We start from the raw sequence: 23,795 nt of genomic DNA on the forward strand, positions 1-23,795 counted from the left end.
GATGAGGGTGCTGGCCCCCCAAAACTGGATGTGTCTGGGAAATTCCAGATGTATGACAACCCTGGCATTGATTCTCTGATGTCATAGACAGCTGTGTAAATTTAGGGCCTGACAACTGACTCACTTGCAATAGGAAACAGAGGCATATTTGGAGACTCAAAGGCATCAAAAGAGGCAGAACAAACAGAAAAGAGGAAAGAAGAGGAAGAACAAAGCACTGGGTTCAAGAGGACTATTGGGGCAGGGATTCATATGAATACGGCAAGTGACTTCAGATTGAGAAAAAACAGCACCCAAAGCCAAGTGGAAACAAAAGTTCTGAAATAAAAATTATCTCTGCCAGCTCCCTTCACACTCCTAGAATCTTACAGTTTATGGCGTGTTTGTTGTTTCCTAACACAGTGCACCCACTGAGCTTGCAGTTTGAGGTTGAAAATCAGCACAATTTTTCTGTTGAAAACCCCACCCACCCCCTGCTGCTTTTGCTCCCGCTGGGGAAAAGATGTGGGTAGTTTTGACCTGAAGAGAGTTTGTGAATACATATCTGCCCAAGAAATAGCAGCATGGAACTTTTCACACAGGAGAGACATTTTTAACAGCCTTTCCGGTGGAAAGAATGGCTATTAAAAACAAGTCCTTCTCTGCAGAAGACTGACATTTCTAATAACTGCACCTGCCAATGTATCCCAGGGCTGGCCTGCAGAGGGGTTTTCTCTTTGGCTTTGAAAGTCAGCCAGGTTCTAATCTCTCAAGCCGCTTCTTCTTCTCTCAGAGGCTGTGCTTGGAAAGAAAAAATATATCCTAGCAGGCTTGGTCGAGCCACACGCAAAAGTGCCAAGGTGACAGACATGACAGTGTGAGGCACCCAGTAATTATGAGTGCAATATGCTGCAAAGTAGGAGGCAGAGAAAGAGCTATTTTTGGGTACCACAACTTATGCATAAAAATGTGCCATTGTTATAATAACGAGAGCTGCTCATGTTTTCATTCTTCAGTGTCCAGCTTCTTCCTTATTGTCTCTAGAAGTTAAATTCCAGAGTGGGTGGTGGATAAATGTTGCGTCCAGTGGGCATCCGTGTTAATGCATGGACTTTACAGAAGAAGCAGTGAGACATGCAGACAAGAGTAAACTGGAAAAGAATGTGCAGCTATTTCAATTACCTGCATATGCATTGTGTTAATGTGGGGCATTAGACCTAGAGGGTTGCTTGAAAGGTTCTTTAGAAAAAGGTGACAGAGAGCTAGGGATGCCACCTGTGCCACCTGGCTATTTATCATTGTTGTGGCTTGCCACCCAATCTCCAAGTGGTGCAAAATTCCAGACAAACACTCAGGGTTCATGTTTCCTTTTGGAAAGAGGCACAGCAGAGACTGTGGTGTCTTTATGATATATGGTTTATTTACACATATATACAACCTGAGCCCACGATGGAGGGGTTCACAGCATAATCACCCAAAGAGGGCCCCATAGCTTGCAACCTTGGATTCAATAAGAAATCAAGCATCGCTCTGTCTCTCTGGCTTCTCAGCCTGCTACTTCCTTGCTTCTAGCTCACATCACTCCACTCTCAACTCTGGCCTTTGTCTTTCTAGATACCAGCCAGTTGAGGAAGGGGGCTCCAACCATTTTTCTCCTGGCACTGAGCCACTCCCTTTGTTTCCTTAATGGCCCATTACCCAAGCTACCACCTCCATTAGGAAGCTAGTCCGGCTATTCCAGGAATTTGAATCTTTGCTTAAATTTTCACAGTTGCTGGATCCAGGAATTAGAAGGGTCTAGGCATACAGCTTTCTCCACACACCAAACTCATAACATCATTAGTATCATCATCATCATCATCATCATCAAGTATTTATACAGTGGTACCTCAGGTTAAGTACTTAATTCGTTCCGGAGGTCCATTCTTAACCTGAAACTGTTCTTAACCTGAAGCACCACTTTAGCTAATGGGGCCACCGGAGCACGATTTCTTTTCTCATCCTGAAGCAAAGTTCTTAACCTGAAGCACTATTTCTGGGTTAGCGGAGTCTGTAACCTGAAGCATATGTAACCTGAAGCGTATGTAACCCGAGGTACCACTGTATCTCCTCTCTAGAGACATTGGTGTAAATTGCAAAATATTAATAAACTTAAACAGAAGGAAAGTGCAGCTTGTTAAGGATGCTAAGGTTTATTTGGAGGAAGCCACTTGCTTTAAAGTACAGTACAGAGACACCCTTAATCTCAGGAAGTGGGGTGTCTGTGTATCACATGGCGAATTTTCTCCCTTTGGGAATGAAAGCTGACAACAAGGCTTCACTGTGCAGCCAGTAGGCTAGTATTCACTTTTGCAGGAGGTGGGGAGCTAATTGGCAACCGATAGAGAGCTTGGATTCCAGCTGCCAAGGTTGGGCTGGGAGAAAAGAGCCCAACAAACTCGTCAGCACAGTGGGGTTAATTGCTCCATTCCAAAGAGAGGAAACGTTATTGAGTCCTCATATGACTCACCCTGAAGGCTCCCCTCTCCACTGCCTCACTGCAGGTTTTTCTTTGGGCTGAAGATTAGCTTGGAGAACTGAAACAAACAAGCAAGGTGTTGCAATTGTTTGAAATTACATCCCACCTTTTGGGGGGATTAAGAAGGCCCATAACCTTTAGAGTTGCCACTGGATGCCACAAAGATTTTGATGATGAATGACTTCACAGTTTCAAAGCCTGCTGCAAATGCTGTTCATTCACGGTAGATTCATCAAATTCTGCTAAGATCAGCAGGGGAAGAGACAACACAGCAGGAAAGGGAAGCCTTGCCCTGTCTTTCTTCTTGTTCTAGTACCGGTTAAAGGAGTTTTGACACCAGACAAATGACCTCTGATTCAATTTAAATTTTAATTGCAAATTAAAATCCCTCTGTCTCTGCCCCTGCATTTTTCAACTGGCCCAAAACTGACGAGCTGCCCACCATGTAAGCTGCAAGGAACGGCTGGTATTCTCTTTCTCTGTACCAAATTTGGTGAAAATCTAGAGTGGCCAGTTAGGCTTCGCCAAAAAGAAGACAAAAGTGGGTGCCAATTTACATAAAATCTCTGTGTTAATTGATATGCATATATGCAAATGTAGTAATTCAGATAGCAATTGAGGACATCTAACCATAACTGGGTGCCCTATGAGCTGGCTCAGTTGATTTGGCCTCTGCTCTGCCTACTTTATAGCAGATGGACCTTGGAATGGAGAACTGCCCTTTGGCACCCTTACAGAGGACTGTCCTCTGTAAAGCAGGACACAAGGCTATATCCAGTGGAAAACAAGTGTAGAGTTGACAAAATGGATACAACTAAACAACAACAAAACTGGAGGGTATGCATTGCATCAGCCAAAAATGGAAGTCAATAAGCTCCAGGATTGGACTTTGTCTCCATTCCTAAGTGTTTAGGTGTGACGAAACTTTTCTAATCTATTGCTTCTGTGTTGTCTTCGCTCTCCAGGGCAGAAGTGTGAACTCTGGCTTTGTGGGTGTGTCTTCACCTTGGCTGACATCTTGCTGGGAGCCACGCTGCATCGCCTCAAGTTTCTAGGACTCTCTAAGAAATACTGGGAAGATGGCAGTAGACCCAACCTACAGAACTTCTTTGAAAGGATACAAAGACGCTTTGCCTTCAGGAAAGTTTTGGGAGACATACACACCACCCTCCTCTCGGCAGTGGTACCCAATGCCTTTAGGCTGGTCAAGCGGAAACCACCATCCTTTTTCGGAGCCTCCTTCCTCATGGGATCTCTAGGGGGGATGGGGTATTTTGCGTATTGGTATCTAAAGAAAAAATACATCTAATGCAGGCTGTTACGGTGTTTAGTTTGGTGTCTCTGTGCTGTGTGAAACCATGATGAATCTTCAGTAACTGTAATGAAATTTGAAACCAATATGAATAACTATACTGTTAATGTAACATTCCATAGTCTAGAAGTAGAAAAAAAACCTATACTGCAAGGAAAGCCAATCAACGACGACAACAAAAATTCAACTTGTACAATGCCTTTTTTTTAAGGTTTAAGTATTATACAACTGTAAACAGTGGTTGTGTTAATGCTTACACAACCGCTGTGGAGCAAAACTGCCCTCTAGCACAGGAAAGCGCCATTAGAAGAGAAGCAACAACACCCCCCAGCAACACAAAATGGAAAGACGGGGTTATCTTCTGCACCTTTACATTTTTTCCAATGTTTGTTGGCCACATAGCACATTTTTTCCCACAGGTGCGAATTGCGGGGACTTTTCTCTCCTAAGAACTGTTGTGGTGTTGTGATGATGACATAGGCTTATTTTTTAACAAAACACAGAGATGCACACAACAGAAATAGAATGAACACAGTCAGACCACAGTAGTTTGTGAAGTTCTAGCTTAAGGTGGAAATGAATTATTTGTGTCTCTTTCTCTCTTTGTATACCATCATTTCCATTCAATCAAGCATTTTTAATCGACTTGCGCTTAGAATGTATCCACTTTCTACTTCTATATTTTTTTAATTTGCTTTTTTAATTGTTGACAGCCAGTGGGTTTCTTCTGATTGTATCCTTGATTTCACAGATGAATCTCTGTCTTACTGAGGTGTTTGCCTCGAGTTCCTTTCATGAATTTGCCAAGCATCATTCACCAAAGGAGCCTTGCCGGACTCTAACAACAGGACTGTTTTCATAAGTTTCAAACCATTTCCAAAGGATGTGTTTTCATTTCTTTCCTTTCCCCCGCCATTCTTTCCTTGAGGAGCATTTTTTTTAAGTGACTTTTTTGCTGTGTATTTTCTTAGAAACACTTTGCACAGAAAATCACCTTTCTCACTTTCTTGTGCCTTTTGCATGTTGGAAAGAGTAATGAGCATCACTGCTACTCATGCTTAAAAACCCTCTGAGAACCTAAATAAACCATATGGGAGGAGTAATGGCTTTACATTTCTAAATGTGTTTAGCATCAATTGACTCATTTCCCTGAGTAAATGTGTCTGCACACACTGTGCCTTTTTCTACTTTAATGTAGTCAGGGGTTGGCTTAGCCTCAGAATTTGCCATGATTTACTCCATGAATAGGAATTAGAGTCGTATCTTGGTTTTCGAACAGCTTAGTTCTCGAACGTTTTGGCTCCAAAAGCCGCAAACCCAGAAGTGACTGTTCCGGCCTGCAAACTATTTTTGGAAGTTGAACATCTGACGGGGCTTCCGCAGCTTCCGATTGGCTGCTGGAGCTTCCTGCAGCCAATCAGAAGCCATGCTTTGGTTGCCGAACATTTTGGAAGTCAAACGGACTTCTGGAATGGATTCTGTTCGACTTCCAAGGTACGACTGTATTAACAAAGAGATGCATGTTTTTTCCTCGACTTCAGTGCTCTTCCAGGCAATTATTAAGCATTCTTGTTGGTTTGCTTGCAGAAACCTTACACAGGGGTGTGATTGCATGGGGAATGCTCTCTACTGAGCATTCATTCTGTTCTGTTTGCAGGGCAGTTTATATGACCATGAGCATTCACCCTGCATTCATCCCTAGTTGCTTGCAGAGTGCTTATACATGTTTCCCTTAATCATTCGTCCTTCCCCACTTTTCCATGCATTTCCATGGGTGACATCCGTACCATACACTGAAAGCACATTTATACCACTTTAACAGCCATGGCTTCCCCCCACCCCTGCCCAAATCCTGGGAACCATAGTTTTCCCTTCACAGGGCGACAGTTCCCAGTACTCTTAACCAACTATGGTTTCTGAGATTCTTTGGTGGAAGCTAAGTGCTTTTAACATATGGTGTGGATGTGACCGTGTCAGCTCCCTCACTGCAAAAAGTCAGTTGCTGTTGTTTTGTAGTGCCTTTGAGAACAGATGAACCACCAACCAGGGGCGTAGGATAGGGGGGTGGGGGCGGAGCGCCCCAGGTGCCCTCACTGAGGGGGGTGACATTTGGTGCGCTGCACACCTGCGACTCCCAAGCCTACCCCGAGCCATCAGGCATATGCTCCACCGCTGCCACCAAGATGCCAATCTTAGCATCTGAGAGGGTTTGTAGGGAAGGAAGTTGTCTTTTCCCCAGCTGGTGCCTCCCACCATTCCTCTACATCCAGCCAGTCCATAACAGCATGACAAGCTAGTTGACAAGCCAGCCATTGCATTGTTCCTCATTTCGCTAAAGATCTCTAGTCTTAGATTTCACACCTGCTGTTTCCCTCCAGGATATATTTACGAGAACATGTTGACACAGGCCTGAAAGGCAGATTTTCCAGAGTCATTTTGAATGCATTGTGAATTGTGAAGAAAAAAGTAGGCCATTTTTTGCTAACGGTTTGTGTGGGTTGTGTCTCTCTCCTCCCACCAGCGATTGATAGAGATATTAACTGCATTTAAAACTTGCAAACCCTCCTACTGCTCTCCCCACAACCCCCTCTCCCAAATACAAACCTTTGCATGTGGAGGTCCCCAGGCCACCCCTCAAAATAATTCACAAATCACACATAATTTTTGTTTAAGGTTTTTGGCATAATTTCGCCACAACTTTATTAAAATACATAATCTGTGAGTGGTTGCTTAGGCATTGGTTATGACTATCTGTCCCCCCGCCTGGGACAGAACTGACTTTCTGAACTTCCTCGGAAGCCAGTGAAGGGAAAACAATATTGGGGATCAGTTGAGCTGAGTGACAGTCCCTCACCGCTCACCCAACCTGCTGCCCAAGGCTTGCCGGCCCTGGTCCCATTTCAGGGATTGGACGAAATCGTGGCAAGCCCCAGGATTCCTTTAATGGAATTCCCTTCCACACCACCATTGGAGGGGCAGGCCCAGCCTATCCTGACCCCTCCTCCACCAATTTTTATAACCAATGCCTAACTGCAACCTTACAAGTTGTGACGAATTGCTAAGTAGTAGGCAAAAACCAAATGGCACCAGCCAATCAGCCAAATGGACAAAATTCCTCCTAGGCCCCTGCCCCAACGGCAGATGACCCCATGACAGGCATAGCAAGGTCAACTGGAACTCAGGGTGGGCGGGCGGGTGATCCGATATACTCAGCGAAAGAGAAAGCAAAAGCAGAGTGCTCCAATATTTAAAGCCTTTGGACCCACCCACCCAATTTGCAACATGCAATTTGCCCCAGCAACCCAGTCATCCAATCGTTGCTTCAGGCAATCACCATTTAACCTGCCTGGCAACAGAGGGTTGGCCTGGCAGACCCCACCGCAACACGTGCTCTCATTTCAGGGAGAACACACTTTGCAAAATTTATTGAAGTTCTTTTAATTAGCTGGGAGAAGAACGGTTGCTCAACCGTTACAGCACATGCATTGAATGCAAAAAGTCCCAGGTTCATTCTCTGCCATCTCTGGGTAGGGTTGGGAAAGACCTGCCAGAAATGCTGGAAGCCCACTGCAAGTTAGTGTAGACAAAACTCAGCCAGATGGTCTGATTCAGCTTTGTATAAATTATAGGCGCTTTCTCCATTGCAACCTCCCCACCCACCCATATCTGGTATAGTTTTCTGTTCTTCACTCCAGGATTCAGGCAAACTGCTGCAGCAGATCCCTGAATCATCCTTAGCCTCATCTGAACTTGCGCTCCTCCCTGCTTTGCCTTCCAGCTTCAGTGCCAGCTTCCATTTGCAATGTTATTGCCATATTCTGACCCTCGCAGACAACCTCACTTCCAGGAGCAGGTGCTTAATTTGATCTTCTTTGCACTTCCTGTCCCATCTGGAGGGTTACCCAACTGAGTACCAGGGCTCTGAATACCAATTACCGTAATTTTCACTCCATAACACGCAGTTTTTTGCTCCTAGAAAGTAAGGGAAAATGCCTGTGCGTGTTACGGAGCGAATGCACTCGACCGGAGCCATGGCTGCCGTCAGTCAAGCAAAGCGGAGCCGCTTGCAGGGCTTTGCACGGCTCTAGCTTTGCTTGCTTTACAGCCAGGAGGAGGGGGAGGAGCTGAGGAGGAGGGAGGGAAGGAGAGCCATGCCAGCAAAGCGGGCAGCAGCCGCTTACACGCGAGGAGGGACAGACGGGAGCCATAGCAAGCCGGAGAAGGCAGGCAGTTCAAAGCCAGCAGGCGCTTTTAAAGTAGCCGGTAACAGCTGCTGCAGCCTCAGCTAGCAAAGGTCCCAGCGCTCTCTAAATGGAACAATGAGGCTGCAGAGGGACAGGAGGGCTTGGATCAGGAAGGATAAAGTTTAAGCAACCAGCAGCAAAAAAACACGAAACCAACCTGGAGCTCTGAGCCACGAGCGCAGTGAAAACCAGGAAGTAAAAGAAAAGGCTATCCCCCCGCTTCTCAGCTGTTTTCAGGCAGGATAGATTTGAGCATTGTCTGGGTCCTAGTGCCCCTACTGCTTTTTGTGCTCCATTCTATTGCTGCTGATGGCTGCTTATCACTCAAACTGAACCTGATACCAGTAGCCACCTGTACAAACAAAGTAGAAGGCTGCAAGGAGGAGAGCTTTTACACAGCTAATGGCAAATCCCCTGCAATCCAAGTCCTCCTCACTTGCTCAAATCTATTCTGCCTCAAAACAAGGAGCAGAAGAAAAAGGCTGCAAACTGTTAAATGGAAAAAACCCCAGGCACAGGGCAAATACCTTAAGTATACCTTTAAAGCAACAGTGCTCTTTCCCTCCCTGCTCAGCTTGCAGAAAAGCTGCTTCTCCACCCACCCCACGCGTGCTCCTTATCCCTTGAGTGCTTTTCCTTCCCTCCCCACTTAAAACGTGGTTACAAAGCACGGATCCACATGGATCCTCAGGATTTTTGCACTGGGTCACCCCAAACTCACCATCAGATCACATGTCTGTGGCCACAGCATGAACCACAAAAATCATACATCTACTGTTTCAGTTAGAATATTTTTTTCTTGTTTTCCTCCTCTAAAAACTACGTGCGTGTTATGGTCAGGTGCGTGTTATAGAGCGAAAAATACGGTAGCTCCTGGTTTTTCTTTGGCCCTCCTGAATGCTAGGCCAGCTTCAGCCTGCCTTTGCTCTTCAGTTAGCTGCAGTTGCTGGAGCCCTTGTGTGATTGGTGAGATGTGCAAGAAAGCTACTTAAGGCAATGTCTTCATCTCAGATTAGCAGCACTGCCAGCTGAATGCCCACTGTCATGGCATTTCTGGCATATATACTGCGACACACATTTTTTAAAGCAGTGAAACCCTAAGAGAATTTTTGATTTTCCCTCTCCCAGGCTCCCAAGCCCAAGCAAGACTGGTTGTTCTCCCCTAACCATTATGCCATACAAGATATGGCCCCATGGCCACCTTAATTGGGACTAGAGGTTAACATGACATTCTTGCTAAGAATAGCATTCTTTTAAAATATGATCTTGGTGGCCATTAATAGTGGGATCTGATACATGCATGTTCAGACATGAATCCCACTGAGTTCAAATAGGCTAACTTTATGGGTATATGTAGAGGCAATGACTGATTTACATGCGTTTAGTATGTGCACCATCGCACATGATGACCTGGAACGCAACCCCTGCACAAATCGGAGGTTACCTGTACAGTACTCTTGTTTAGGAGTTAAATCCTATTAAATTGAGTGGGATTGAGTAAACATGCATAGACTCCAACTGTTACTCCCACTACTTTTAATGGATAAAAACTTGTTTAACTGGTTTGTTCATCTAACTGTGAAGAGCTCTTAAGTACCATACCCAAAGGCACATGCTATCAAAAGGCTCCGCTGGGAATAACAGCCAAATCTCTCATAACACACTTACACACACACTTCAAGAATCTGTCCCCAAACAGTCCTCTTCTACATTTCAAACTTTCTAAAAGTTCACTCAAAACTGATGGAGCCGTGCATGCAAATCTATTACATTATTGTCCCACACTGATGTTTCTTTATTTAAACTAATGGGCAGGCTAAAACCACAGTAATGCACTACAATGGTGGTTGAAAGGAAGGAGAATTAACAGAGCTCCTAGAACTACAAATAACCTTTAAACAATTCTGAACAGCAAAAAACAACAGGTGTTTCTTTTGAGTAATGCAGAAATAGAAAACAGCTCCCCATCCCTAGATGAGCAAGCATCACATATAATTTAACCATTGTTACAGAGAACTAAAGTTAGATTGAGAAGGGCAAACAGCTTACTAAGGTGAAGGCTGCATGCACACCATATATTTAAATTACACACCCACTCCCAAATCCTGGGAACTCTATTTTAAGGGTGCTGGAATTATAGCTTTGAGGGGGAAACTATACTTCCTCCTGTTTTCAGGGTAGAGGGCTGTAAATACCATATTTTTCGTCCCATAGGACGCACCTAGTGTTGTTTTTGGGGGGGGAATAAAGGGGGGGAAATTTCTTTATTTCCCCCCCAATACCAGGTCGGGGAAACCGAACCAGGTCGAGGAACAGCGGGATGGCGGCGCTGCGCCTCCTTGCTGTGCCCCGAGCTTGTGGGGCTGGCCGATGTCTGTCCGGCATGCGGGGCGCTCTGCTTCAGGGCGCCCCTCGCGCCAGGCGGCAGGCTGCTATCTGCAGCGTAGGGAGCCCTGCGGGACCTCCCGCAGGGCTGCCTAGGCTGCGGATGTGTTCCCGAAGCGCCAGGCGCTCTGCTTTCAGGGCGCCTGACGCTCTGGGAAGCAGGCTGCTATCCGCAGCATAGACAGCCCTGTGAGACCTCCCGCAGGGCTGCCTAGGCTGCGGATGTGTTCCTGAAGCCTGGAGAGTGAGAGGGGTCGGTGCGCACCAACCCCTCTCGCTCTCCAAGCTTCAGCTCAGCGAAAGCCTGCATTCACCCCATAGGATGCACCCAGATTTCCCCTTCATTTTTGGAGGGGGAAAAGTGCGTCCTATAGGGCGAAAAATACGGTATATGGTGTGTATACGCAGCCTCAGTTTAAGACAGGCTTCCTCAAACTCGGCCCTCCAGATGTTTTGGGACTACAACTCCCATGATCCCTAGCTAGCAGGACCAGTGGTCAGGGATGATGGGAATCTGGAGGGCCGAATTTGAGAAAGCCTGGTTTAAGAGATTTAGAACTACTGTTTGTGGCAAGGTTTGAGAAATGGTAAAAAAGTTTCATAGATTTAGATGTGCAGAACCAAGCTTTTTTTATCTATACAGTGTGGAGCTCCATGCAGACTGGATCACACGCTGATACCTTGAGATGCAGTAAGAAGACCAGAGGCATTTATTCCCCTCTTCAAGATATAAGACACCATGTGAACAGAAATAAACACATTTTTTTTGCGCATGCTAATCCACCACCAGCTGCATCTCTATTTTTAGGGTGGCTGGAACTAAGCAGATGTGTTTGTACACACACATGTCCATGTGTGATGACAGTTTTCTACATCATAGTCTATTAACCAATGATGTTTAGATCAAGTATTTAGCTGTTTCAGCCACACCGGTACTGCAACAACCCAGTACCATAAATGTAACTTGGTGGGGTGAGGGGACCCAGTTTGCAATTCTGTAGATGGCTGAGAAACATGCTTCCTGCAAACAAATGCTGATCCAGTCAAAGATCTTAAAATCCATCTTAGTTACCGTATTTTTTGCTCTATAAGACTCACTTTTTCCCTTCCAAAAAGTAAGGGGAAATGTGTGTGCGTCTTATGGAGCGAATGCAGGCTGCGCAGCTATCCCAGAATCCAGAACAGCAAGAGGGATTGCTGCTTTCGCTGCGCAGCGAACCCTCTTGTTGTTCTGGCTTCTGAGATTCAGAATATTTTTTTTCTTGTTGTCCTCCAAAAACTAGGTGCGTCTTGTGATATGGTGCGTCTTATAGAGCGAAAAATACAGTACTCCTTTGCATTTTTGGTTACATCCTATTAGCTGACCATAGGTTATCCAAACTTAGAGGAACTTGCTCGATGCCACTCTAAACATTATAGAAATGTAGAGTTGGAAGGAATCCCGAGGGTCATCTAGTCCAACCCCCTACAATGCAGGGATCTCCAAGCCAATGTGAACTTAAGGAAGTTAATGGAAGATTTCTTCCACCCTCTCCCCCAGCAGTCAGTCATTTTGAGCCTCACACCCCACCCACATTGTTCAGGAGGGGCTCCCACCTTCCAGAGAGAGACTTTTCAGGGGCCTGATTTATTAACAAATCTTCCATTAAATCACCATTCTAATCATCTTAACGTTTTAGGTATTTTCCACCCCTCAAGCCTTTATGTGGAATTCAGTTGAACTGCATTCTGGTTATCCAAGATTCTCATCCATTTTAGCAACCTGATCACCAGAGAATCTGTAGAGTCATGCAATACCCCTCCTGACTCCCTTAACAGCACACTACATTCCAGGAAGGACAAAAACTGTGTGTTTGCTTAAGCATCTTCTGTTTAGAAAGCCGCTCCAACCACCATACATTCCGAACGTGCCCTGTTCTAGTTTTCTGGCAGCCTCCTGCTTTTCTAGGGAACAATTCAATGTTCTACTGCCAGCTTGAGCGATGTTAAGCTTTTATTCCTACAGGATGCAATACAAAGGCAGATAATACACAATCCAAAAAGGCCAGGCCACCAATCAGCACTCAATCAAGCAACATACCCCAAAGAGAAAAGAAGCAGACTTCTGTCCCTAGAAAATTTGGCTGTGCATCTAGGGACACCCATCTGCTTCGTATGACATTCATACATCCAATAAACTGGGACAAAAGGGAGTGAAATCAGTGAAAATCCAAACAAGATTCAACTGCCTACTCAATGACTAGAAGGATATTTTGTCTATCAACCTTACCTACCGAATTAACTAAAGCCAATCAAAATATGCAACCTGCTAAACATGTGCATGTAAGACTAATTCAACAGGGTTTCCTTAATTGCTTTTGGGCTTGCAGGCATTGAAATGTTACTGTGTTACACCTTTAATATATAGTGTCATGTTTACAAAATAAACTACATTTGAAGCAAAATAGTGGGACTTCCAACAAAATGTTGCTGTGTTCAGGTCCCAAACCCAGTCAGTCGAAATTCCATATCCATTCAACACGCTTAGTCCAGAGTTGGGTTTTTCTTCCGCTTAGCCCCCCCCCCCCCCGATGGTTTGCACTTCTACAAAAACATGTCTCTTATAAGTGAATGTGCTATTTTGGCTGCGTAAAGATCAAGAGAATGTGCTTGCTATTAGAATATGGGATATATTTTGCAATCTCAAAACTTTTTTTACATTTCATAATTTCTGCACAAATGAAAATGACAGGAGTTACATTGAACTAACTTTATTGAGACAAGACAATGTTGTTTTGGCCCAGTATTGTCACGATTACACTTGCTCTGTTTCCATCATTCCATTCTAAATACATCAGTTCTTTTAAAAGGAAAAAAACCCAGGTATCGGCAACAAGGTCTTTAACAAAAATCCATTTCAAATCCAGCCTTTTGCTTTGCCAAATATGTCAAATCCTTCCGATCCTGGGGTGAATTTATTTATACTTCAGTGGTTAGAATTATATTGTATTAAGTATCCCTCCTCCTACAAAGAAACAGACCATTGGGCAGAAGGTTCAGTGCCCTTGAATTCCAGAGATTGTTATTAGCATAATGCAAATATAAGCCAGCTGGAATCTGACTCAAATGCAAGCAAAGACACAAGAGAACAATCATCCAGCATTTCACCAGTCCACTGAATACTGTAGCTCCATATACCAAGACTAGGTGTGTTCACAAATCAGGCGGCTGTCTGCAAACCAAGAAAAAAGTGCACACATCCTTCCTCATGCCAGGTCTTCTGCAATAATGTATAAATGGAACAACTTCTTCCTGAAGAATACCAGCTCTCCCCCCCCCCCCCAATTTATATTATATAGAGCTGCCTGCCATGCTGTCCTATTGTTTTGAGATAGGAAACTGAAGACTACTTCCAGTATAATGGTTACAATGCATGGATGGCTCTGGAAGCAACTCCCAGGCTCACGTACAAATGAAGATGTTTTGTTCATCTGAACTATCCAGGCAGAGTTATCTGCAGAGGGTACAACAATCGTTACAATTCACAGGAGTGTTTTTTGGGATGCTGCATTTTGTCCAAATGAGCAATTTTCACATGAATGCGCCCAGATGAATCAGCATCATGCGGCTGTTCAAATGTTCACTAAAACTAGACCAAAGCTGGGCACTCTCAAAAAATGCCTGGATAATTTAAATCCATACATTTTGCTCAAAGAAGCAGTTAATCTCAACGTAATTCATTCTAACTTCCCCATGGCTTTTTATTTTTAAAAACTATTTGAACCTCCGTGATCCTCTCCAAATACTAACCACGTGACCTGCCTACCTCATGGCATGGCTCTTTTAATGATGCAATCTTGAATGTGTACATTTGCAAGTAAATCCCAGTTACATCACTGGGGCCTAGTCCCAAATTGTGGTTAGAATCAGAAGTAATTACTACTCATGACTACATACAAGCAAGCATGACCTTTCCAAAACCCATTTTTTTTCTTTTAAAGGTTTGCAATAGGCACTTACTTAATACATTGTCAATAAGGTATCTATATATTATATATAGTGTTATTTTTTAAGTACCATTTTCTATTTAGAATATTTTGTGCATGTTGTTAAAAGCTAAAAAAGCAATATGATCTACATCAGGCATAAGGAACTGGTGACCTCCAGATGTGGCTGGACTACAACTCCCATCATCCCTGACCATCGGCCATGCTAGCTGAGGCTGACAGAACTGGTAGTCCAACATGTGGAAGGTCCCAAGTTCCCCATCCCTTACTTACATTTTAGGCATACAATGGCTGCATTTGGCCAATCGTTATTTTGGCTTAATACGCTGACATGTGAATGGGGATTGTAAATGTGTGCGTAGCCCCTTTGTTCTTCCTTTCAAGGGAGGAAACAAGCCACAAAATCTTCAGTTAACAATAAATTTCTTATGTAATTCTAACAGTGAAACGATGGTTAACCACTTTGGAACAAAGCAGGATATGATGCCATGGTTTGAAGGCTGGTTCATATTTCAGCTGATTAAACCAGGTAAGATTCCCAAACCTGCAAATATTTGTCAATGTGAGCCATGCAAAATTAGGATGCAGCCCACTCCTGAGGAATTCAATGGAAAAACCTCTAAATTGTTCATAGATCAGAACTATATAACAGCAGTTGTCAATAGGCTTTAAAAGCCAAACAAGCTGCATGCAGCCTCAACTCATGTCATATTCAGAAAAGGCAGCTTAAAGGTGCTTTGGCACAACAACTCAGAATGCAAGTACCGTATGTTTGTTTACTTCCAAGTCATGAATCTGCACCAAAGAACCTAAATTATGAGATACCCAGAGCTTTATAGAGAGCCAATGTCAACAGGGCCACAAACCTGCTCTCCACTGAAGACAGTAAAAAGACAAGAAGCAGCTGTTTGTGGCACAAGCTGCTGGTTGAAATGCAGCAAAATATTTAGCTCCAGTGCTTCTGATCCTTTACACGGAATGAAATCCTCCTATATAAACATTTTTTAATGTATGATGAAGACGCTGCTTTAATGAAGAGGTGGCTAACCTGTAGCCCTTCGCTGTTGGACTCCAACTTCCATCAGCCTCAGCCAGCAAAGCCAATTATCAGAGATGATGGGAGTAGGGTTTTTGCTGACTACCAACACTGATGCTGTGTGTAATGAAACTCAGCCATGCAACCGACAATGTTTAGCACATACAGTCAGAAGAAAGTATGCACATAAATAAAATGCATGCAGATAAATAATAGCAATGAAATATATCAGTGCATGCTGTATTTTTAAAAAAATAATACAAATGCAAAACACTAAAACATTAATATTACATAAAAAATAAATGTACCGAATCTTACAGCTTATAGAACTTTTACAAGATGCCAACAAAAGAAACAAATAATACTTGGGATCTGTTCTCACTTAGCACTTTTCTACCACCCGCAAGCTGCCTTGAACCATCCTCAGGAGACTAATTTCCTTGAGTGGAAAGTCAGCATGAACTTGGCTGCTAAACTGGTTATAGCAATAATGGTTGCCATGATTACACTGGCAGGGAAAAAGGGCTCCCACAGGCATGGAAATTGCCCTTCATGTGTGCGTAAAGTCACATTTATTAATATCTGAATTATACTCTGATGTTTGATCCAAAAGGATCCACAGGACAACTTAAAAATACAATCAAGTGAGGCTGCTTCCATGTCCTCTAAATGACACATGCCATCAGATAGCCATCTCCCAATTCTCTTTTGGGAAATTGTAGTCATTTTATCTTAGTTCAGTCCAACTGCTGACTGTTAATTGTTTGCTACAGTTATTCATTAAAGTTATTCTTGACGGATATTCAAACAGCTGAGGAAGGCACCAAACTGTTTTTATACGTGAGAATACTGTGGTATGTATCAACCCCAATCTGCCATTTGGAAGTCATTTAAATTTGACATATTTGCAAAAGTCATCTCAACCCCACAGGAGTCAATGAGATGAACATTTGCATTCTACATGTTCTTTCATGCAAGACATGTTTTAACTTGGGAAGAATTTTTTTAAAGCATCCTGGAGTTTCATGCACAGAAACTGCTAAAGGGATTTTGGATCTAAAAATGCAAATAAGCACCACTGGATTATTTCTGGAGTAACTTCCATCTAATTATTCTTGCGGGTACTGTGAAAAAAGAAGGTACTTACAAAGCAAGTAAATTTGTTTAGGCTTGAGCTGTTAGTGTTAAGTATACCACCTTAAGTAGCTTAAACATCATATAATTAATATGAAGATTCAAACCACTTCTTGAAAATTCCATTGCAGGACTGCAGACTTTGGTCCAGAAGGATAGTAGACCCCTGGGTATTAACGTACAAAGCAGTACCATTTGCTAAGATGCAAGTTTGTTTGTTTGTTTAAAAACAGAATTAAAAATAATTGCATTTCTTCTTCAAAGCAGACAGCCAAGTCACAGAGCTGAAGCAAGCAATGTAGTAAAACTATGTAAAAGTAGATTGTGTTTTAAAGTTAGTGTCATTGATGGGTGGGGGACAGATAAAGCATCTACAAAATTTCATTTGAAACAAGATCATTTATAAATTTTCCCCAATGCCAAGAAACGGCTGATGGAATCAATATAAAAAGAACATTAGTCCACATAAAAGAACAAACTGCCTTTCTGCTGCAGACTGTGGACATCTTACAGCATTAAACAGATTAAGGCAAGAGGGAAGAATGTGAGTGCAGCAATTTTGCAGCCAACACCCTGCTTTACTAATATAAAGTGTGTTGCAATAATCAAGGATATTACATTGCTACTGTAGTAAACGTCAAGATACTCAAAGGCTTTTAATTACATGGAAAAAATAAATACCAACACAAAGGTTGGATTATGCAAGCTGTTTTGTCTAAAGAAAATGATCTGGAAATGCATTTTGTGGTAGTCTGAAAGGATGGGTTGGCAGAACTGGAGACTAAAAGCATCTAACAGCTGGAATAGATGCTTATTCACAGAATTAAGAGTTGTTTTATAGCCACGTTTCTGTATTGTTAATCCACAAGTGGCTCAAACTATCACTGACTCAGTAGAGAGCCCTCCCTTACCCTAACATATTGGTTCAGGGAGCTACTAACAGAAAGCTTTGTCTGCATCAAGCTATCCTTGACTTAGGGGCATAACAGCAATGATAAAAAATAAAATTGTGGTGTGCCATGACCAGGACAGGTCCAGGGAGCTCCATTAGCCAGTAATCTGCCCAAACCAACAATGGTTTCTCCCTTGCTGTTTGTTAATATTTTTCTAACAAGTTCTATTTTTTTGTGTAGTTTAAGATGTTAGCTTCTTCCATAGCCAACGAACCAACCTTGAGAATGCATTCCCCTGCCCCACCAGTTAAAGGAATTTAGACTTCATTGCCAACACAATCACTAATGCTGTCATTGAATTAGTGAAAAATGTTAACTGTCATATGATTAGTAGGACTCCAACAGCAGCCTTCTTTTATGAGGAAATAAATTCAAACCTCTACACAGAATCAAAAAATATTTTGTCTTCAACTCCTCCCTTTAAATATACTGAAAATAATTATTTTAAAAATTAGTTATCAAGCAAAAAACAAAATCTGACTCATAGGCACTCTTTTTTTTATAGGCTACGGTTGGACTTTCGGGAACTCCAACTAGTTCTTTCCGGAGGAAGTCCAGGAGACAAAGGAGTTAGGTACCAGTACCTGTATGTTCCATACCAAGCCAAGAGACCCGCCAACGTGCCAAATAACTTTTGGGAGAAGTCATGGAAATACACAGCCGTGGTAAAAAACATCCACAACCAAATCATGGTCAAGAAACTCAGGGCCAGGAAAAAGCCATTTACCACAGTGTGCATTCTGGAGTTCTGGGAGATGTTCACAATGTGCAACACGGCCATCTCCTCTATCGTAATCAGGGCACAGTATGAGAGAAGGAAGGAGTGTCCCGAGATGTCAAAGCCATTCCAGAAGCCACCAGCTTTTAGGCACTGTAGTTTGTTGGGATGTTCCTTCAGCGGTACATCAAGGGCCACAGATTTGTAGCAGCTGCCTGTGAGGTCCTCAATGTACAGGAACACCCCAGTGCATGAATACCAAATGGCAGTGCCAACCAGCAAAGCACTGAGACGTCGAACCACCACCGCAACGCTCCGGGTGACGTGGTAGGTAGTGATGCCGATAAAAGGCAGCAGCAGACAAAGGGTCCAGGCCCAGGCAACTTTAACAAAATACCTGCCAGGGAGAAATTGAAAAGAAATATTCTAAGCTCCAGGGAGGTAAGAGAGATGTGCTCAGAGAAGTTACAAAATTATACCATCTGCATATTGCCAAATCCATCCTAGTTAATTCTCATAATCTTCTGGACAAGGCTTGTACCAAACACTTATGGATCCTTCCACACAAGAGGCACTAAAGTAGTGTCCAGGATCTGGTACAAGCCTTAAAAAACTCTTGAGTGGCCACAAAACTACCACATTTGATATAGGTACAAGTTGTAAACTGCCTCGAAAATCGAAGTGCCCTGTTTAATTTGAAAACTGACCATAGCTTTACTGCATATGTAGCCAATGTTGGGTTGTTGTTGTTTTCCTTTCCTTTCTTTGGATGCTGCCATGGCCTTTGGCTAGCACAATAAAACCCAATAAAATTTATTTATCAAAATCTGAAAATTCAAAATGAACTATTTCTCAGAAATTAAATTAGTTCAAAGGAAGCTAAAGGTATCTAGGAGGAGCAAGCTGGGAAACAGATCAAGAATGACCTGCAGCAAGAGGGACATATGCAAGAGCATCCCAGCTAATACTTCTAAATTTGGGCTGGAGTTTAGTGGCAGAGCACATGCATGCAGAAGTTCCTAAATTCAATCTGCACCATCTCCAGGTGGGGCTGGAAAAGACCCTTGTCCGAAACCTGGAAAGCTACTGAAAAGGAAACCCCTGGTCCCTCCAGATGTTGCTGGGCTACAACATCTGGAGGGCCAAAGTCCCCCCAGCCATGGATGAACTAGATGGACTCAGCTTCCTAAATGCACGTGGCCAGGAGAGAATCCACTACCATCACGAAAATTACTGGCTCCTGCCACACCTAACAAGATAATCCGTTTAGTCAAGAAAGCACGCTTTCTCCACATCTGGGATTAGGCAAGCGGTTACTGCATTTATTGGTTTTTGCTTCATTGCTGGCTACATTGCTACTCGCCCTAATAAAATCAAACCCCGGTAAACAAAAGCCGCTTTTTCTGACAGGGTCTCACCCTTATTTGCAGAAGGGCAACAACCTCCTCATGCAACAGCTTCTGGTAAGATACGCCCCCTGCCCTGCCCTCCCTTCAGATTCCCCCCCCCCCCAGGTTAAAGTGCCCCCCGTGTCAAGCTGCCCCATCCTCTCAGCCCCCTCCCCTCCCTGTCAATCAACGCCAGGCCCCTCCTCCTTCTCCTCACATCCCCTCACATGTTAAGCAGGTTGCGCTTGTTGCTCATGTAGGTCTCCGGCAGCGGCGCCCACTCCTTGATGACGCAGCCGCCCAGCATGAGGCCCAGCAGCCCCAAAGGCATCGTCCTCCGCGCCGCGTCGCGCACCAGGTAAGGGCGCAAGAAGCGCGCCGAGCGGTCCATGTACTCCATCGCCAAGGCTCCGAGGAGGACTCGACGCCGCTGCAGAGGGCGGCCAGCCGGTGACCGCCGGCCAAGAGGACGCCCGGCCGACGTGCTGCGTCACAGCCTCGCGTCGCTCGGGCCCCGCCCCGCCGCAAGTCGGCCTGTCCTTTTCTCTCCGCAACTGCGCAGGCGCCTTCTCGGGCTGCGCGTGCAGCGAAGTCCTAACCGTCACTTTAGGCGCCTCCCGTCTGCGCCTGCGCAGGGCGTTGAATACCCCTGGCCTGATTTCGTCACGCTTAGGTGTTCACTGCTGTTAAGATTTAGGTGGAGGTTATCGTTGAGTAGGCATGTATAGGAGGAGCAGGATTCTCTAATAAATAAATGAATTTTTAAAAGGAAGAGTAGGAGAGGTTGCACTCTTAACATGCACAATTGCCTGTGGCGCTGTGTGCACAAAAGTGTTCGCTTTGCGCAGTTGCCTCACCCCAGTTGCCCACTCTTGCTTAATGTTAGGGCCGGCCCTGAGTGAGCGAAGTCATGTGTCGAAATGATTGGCGGCAATCATTGTGTAGAAGGAGGGGCTTTTGTTAGGTGCGGGTTTATTCTGCCTGGCCCCAGATGTTGTTAGCCAAGTTGCAAAGTCCCAAAAGCTTCACTTTCTGAAATCCCCTTTTCCATGCTACTCTTGACAGCTGTTCTCCTTTGCATCAACCTAATCTCCACATTGATGGAGATGTTCAATGCACAATTAATTGTGTGACAGGCTACACCAGTTGAATTTTCCTCTTCCTGTCTTTGGCATCTGGCTACTCAACTGGACATTAACCACAGAGCATGAAGTCCTCATGGATTGCTTCCTCAAAATGTTTGTTCAATGCGCTATGGCTATGCAGAAGCAGATGCAACGTGAGGAAAATGTATTAGGAATAAGATAGGTATGTCCCTGCCAATATCAGTGGTGCATCCAGACTTCAATGCATTCCACAAAATTATAAATACCAAGCTAGAAAGAGCAGAGAGCAGAATTGACAAAAGTTGGAAAGGACACACAATAATGTATGCATGCACACCAATTTTCCACAGAGGGGCAGCACATGATTGGGAGAAAAATCAGACCTTTTCTGTATAAAATGAAACTGTGTACTGCAGGCATGAGTGTAATAGTAATTATCCTTATTCCAGGTGCAGCTTAGGGGAATGATGTTTTAAATCAATAATAACAACTATTCTTTTTGTAAACTGCTTTTTACAATCAAGTGGTATATATATTAGTGTGTGGACAAGTGTGCAGTAGCTTCCTTTGTATTCTCCTGAAAAGTAATTAATAGATGGAGGGGGGTCTTTAAAAGGTCATAGAGACAAAGACGAATGATATACAACTTGGTGAGGCTCCGTAGTCATCATAACCCTACTTTCCTGGGAGTAAGCCCCACTGAATTCAATGGTACTTACTTCTGACTAGACGTGGGTAAGATGGCAATGTAATGGTCATTTTTCTCCCCATGGAGATGTAGGGAAGAGTAATCTGCCTAATAAATAACTCTCAGTTTACAAAATAAAAAAATTCCTTCCAGTAGCACCTTAAAGACCAACTAAGTTAGTTCTTGGTATGAGCTTTCGTGTGCATGCACACTTCTTCAGATACACACTTCTCAGTTTACACAGCAGGTGGTCTGTCCACAGCTATACAATGCTATTATATGCAGCATTGCATCAAGTTGAGTTCAGTTTGAGGAACTCAGGCAGTGTTTATTCAGCTGCAACAACTGATTTATTTAGCAAAACAGGTTCCGCCTTAGAATTTCCAGCAGAAAGACAAATCTTTGCAGGGGGTCTGTCATTCAGTGCTATTAACAATGTGAACAGAGTCTCTCCAGCCTGGTGGTAAATTATATATTTCACACTGAGATGTGACAACTGAGGCTGTGTACACACTAACCCGTTTGTAGCACAAAAAATGTAGTTTTTCCTCACTCCAGATCATTCATGTTCGTCCTCTAGATTGATTCTAGATCCTGTTGTCCACAAAGGTTGGTGGGGTTACTTGATACCCATTTGAAAACACTCCCGTTGGTTAGCTTAACCACAACTTTTCCGTCCTGCATATGCCCCAGGTGAATGAAGAAGGAAGTGGTGATTGTGGTCTTCATATATGCCCATCCGCAATGTCATTGGACAGGTGTGGACACCCCTCTGATGGCTGGAACTGCCTTCATCAGTTTTCAAATGGACACACTGCAGAGGAATGCAGAATCAATTTACAGTGAAGTATAATTTGTACAGGGACGCGGGTGGCGCTGTGGGTAAAACCTCAGTGCCTAGGACTTGCTGATCGTAAGGTCGGCGGTTCGAATCCCCGCGGCAGGGTGAGCTCCCGTCGTTCGGTCCCAGCTCCTGCCCACCTAGCAGTTCGAAAGCACCCTTAAGTGCAAGTAGATAAATAGGTACCGCTTTATAGCAGGAAGGTAAACGGCGTTTCTGTGTGCTGCGCTGGTGCTGGCTCGCCAGATGCAGCTTAGTCACGCTGGCCATGTGACCCGGAAGTGTCTTCGGACAGCGCTGGCTCCCGGCCTCTTGAGCGAGATGAGCGCGCAACCCTAGAGTCGGACACGACTGGCCCGTATGGGCAGGGGTACCTTTACCTATAATTTTACACAGCCATATCTCAAAGGAACAGTTATATGCAAGGCTTTTTTTCTGGGGGGATGCAGGGGTATGCATACCCCTAAACATTTTGTGAATCTAAGTTTGGCGTCATTGAGCGGCAGTATTTCAATATGAGTAGGAAAATGAGAGTACCCCTAAACATTTTTTTTAAAGCACTGGTTATATGCAAGGCTTTACTAATGTTAACAACAGCCTGAAATTGGGGTTTGGGCAGTACATCTTTTTCCTTCCACAACCCATAATCAGTCCGATTGCATGCATGTTTATGCATAAGTATATCCCACTAAGTCCCATGTGACTGCACAGGATTTCAGCCTTGGACACCATGGAAGCTGTTGCTGTGTTCTCTATGGAATGAGAAAGACAAAGAAGCTGCCACCCTGTCCCTCTCCTCTATCCATCAATCTGGGCAGCCCTCAGTTACCATACATACATTTACAAAGGATCAGTTTGTCCCTTGCTTCAGCATCCGTCTTCTAGAGAGAAACTACTGCCAGAGGAAATGACAAATATATTCTTCACAAAAGTAACACCAACCTTGGCAGACTCAATTGATTGATTGTGGCAGCAACAACTTCATTTTCTTTTCCTTCCTGTGAGAGTAGAAGAAGAAGAGTTTGGATTTGATATCCCGCCTTTCACTCCCTTTAAGGAGTCTCAAAGCGGCTAACATTCTCCTTTCCCTTCCTCCCCCACAACAAACACTCTGTGAGGTGAGTGGGGCTGAGAGACTTCAAAGAAGTGTGACTGGCCCAAGGTCACCCAGCAGCTGCATGTGGAGGAGCGGAGACACGAACCCGGTTCACCAGATTACGTGACTACCGCTCTTAACCACTACACCACAAGGGTACAAGGGGAGAGTGTCATAATCCTGTGCACAGCTATGTGGGTGTAATCCCCACTCAACTCAATGGTACTTTTGTTTGCATCCGTAGAGACAATGACTGCTAAACCATAAAGTCTGGGTTCTGTAATCCAGACTGGGCAGAAGCTCTGTGTGTGTGGAGCTAATTGTTGCCACTTGACTTCTCCCATTGCAAACCTAGACAGGCAAAGCTCAGTTCCTAGTGTCATGGTTGTTCCATCTTTACAAAACCATAGT

At 44.1% G+C, this 23,795-nt stretch overlaps 2 protein-coding genes across 2 annotated transcripts in view; one reads left to right on the forward strand and one right to left on the reverse strand.

Annotated features, from left to right (window-relative positions):
• Positions 1 to 4,934, forward strand: part of LOC310709065 (ganglioside-induced differentiation-associated protein 1-like 1) — a 42,686-nt gene extending 37,752 nt beyond the window's left edge. Inside the window, exon 6 of the mRNA XM_083508222.1 lies at positions 3,463 to 4,934. Coding sequence (XP_083364348.1) covers positions 3,463 to 3,806 — 344 coding nt within the window. The 3' untranslated portion in view covers positions 3,807 to 4,934. The remainder of the gene's footprint in view (positions 1 to 3,462) is intronic.
• Positions 4,935 to 13,172: 8,238 nt separating this feature from the next.
• On the reverse strand, positions 13,173 to 20,212 carry LOC310709088 (acyl-coenzyme A diphosphatase FITM2-like). The gene is made up of 2 exons (XM_083508276.1): positions 19,881 to 20,212; positions 13,173 to 18,662 (listed from the first exon to the last, which is right to left on the reverse strand). Exons 1-2 carry the CDS (start codon positions 20,051 to 20,053, stop codon positions 18,047 to 18,049), a joined length of 789 nt encoding a protein of 262 aa, XP_083364402.1. The 5' UTR covers positions 20,054 to 20,212; the 3' UTR covers positions 13,173 to 18,046.
• Between the last annotated feature and the right edge of the window lie 3,583 nt (positions 20,213 to 23,795).

This window comes from Podarcis liolepis (genome assembly GCF_965112155.1).
Source record: "Podarcis liolepis genome assembly, chromosome: 6".
Taxonomy (NCBI): Eukaryota; Metazoa; Chordata; class Lepidosauria; order Squamata; family Lacertidae; genus Podarcis; species Podarcis liolepis.

Bases quoted from the DNA above. Each gene is read 5' to 3' on its own strand.
- LOC310709088 (XM_083508276.1), bottom strand. From the start codon at position 20,053: ATGGAGTACATGGACCGCTCGGCGCGCTTCTTGCGCCCTTACCTGGTG. The intron at 18,663-19,880 runs GTGAGGGGATGT...TCTCCCTGGCAG, and splicing joins AAGCGCAACCTGCTTAACAT to GTATTTTGTTAAAGTTGCCT.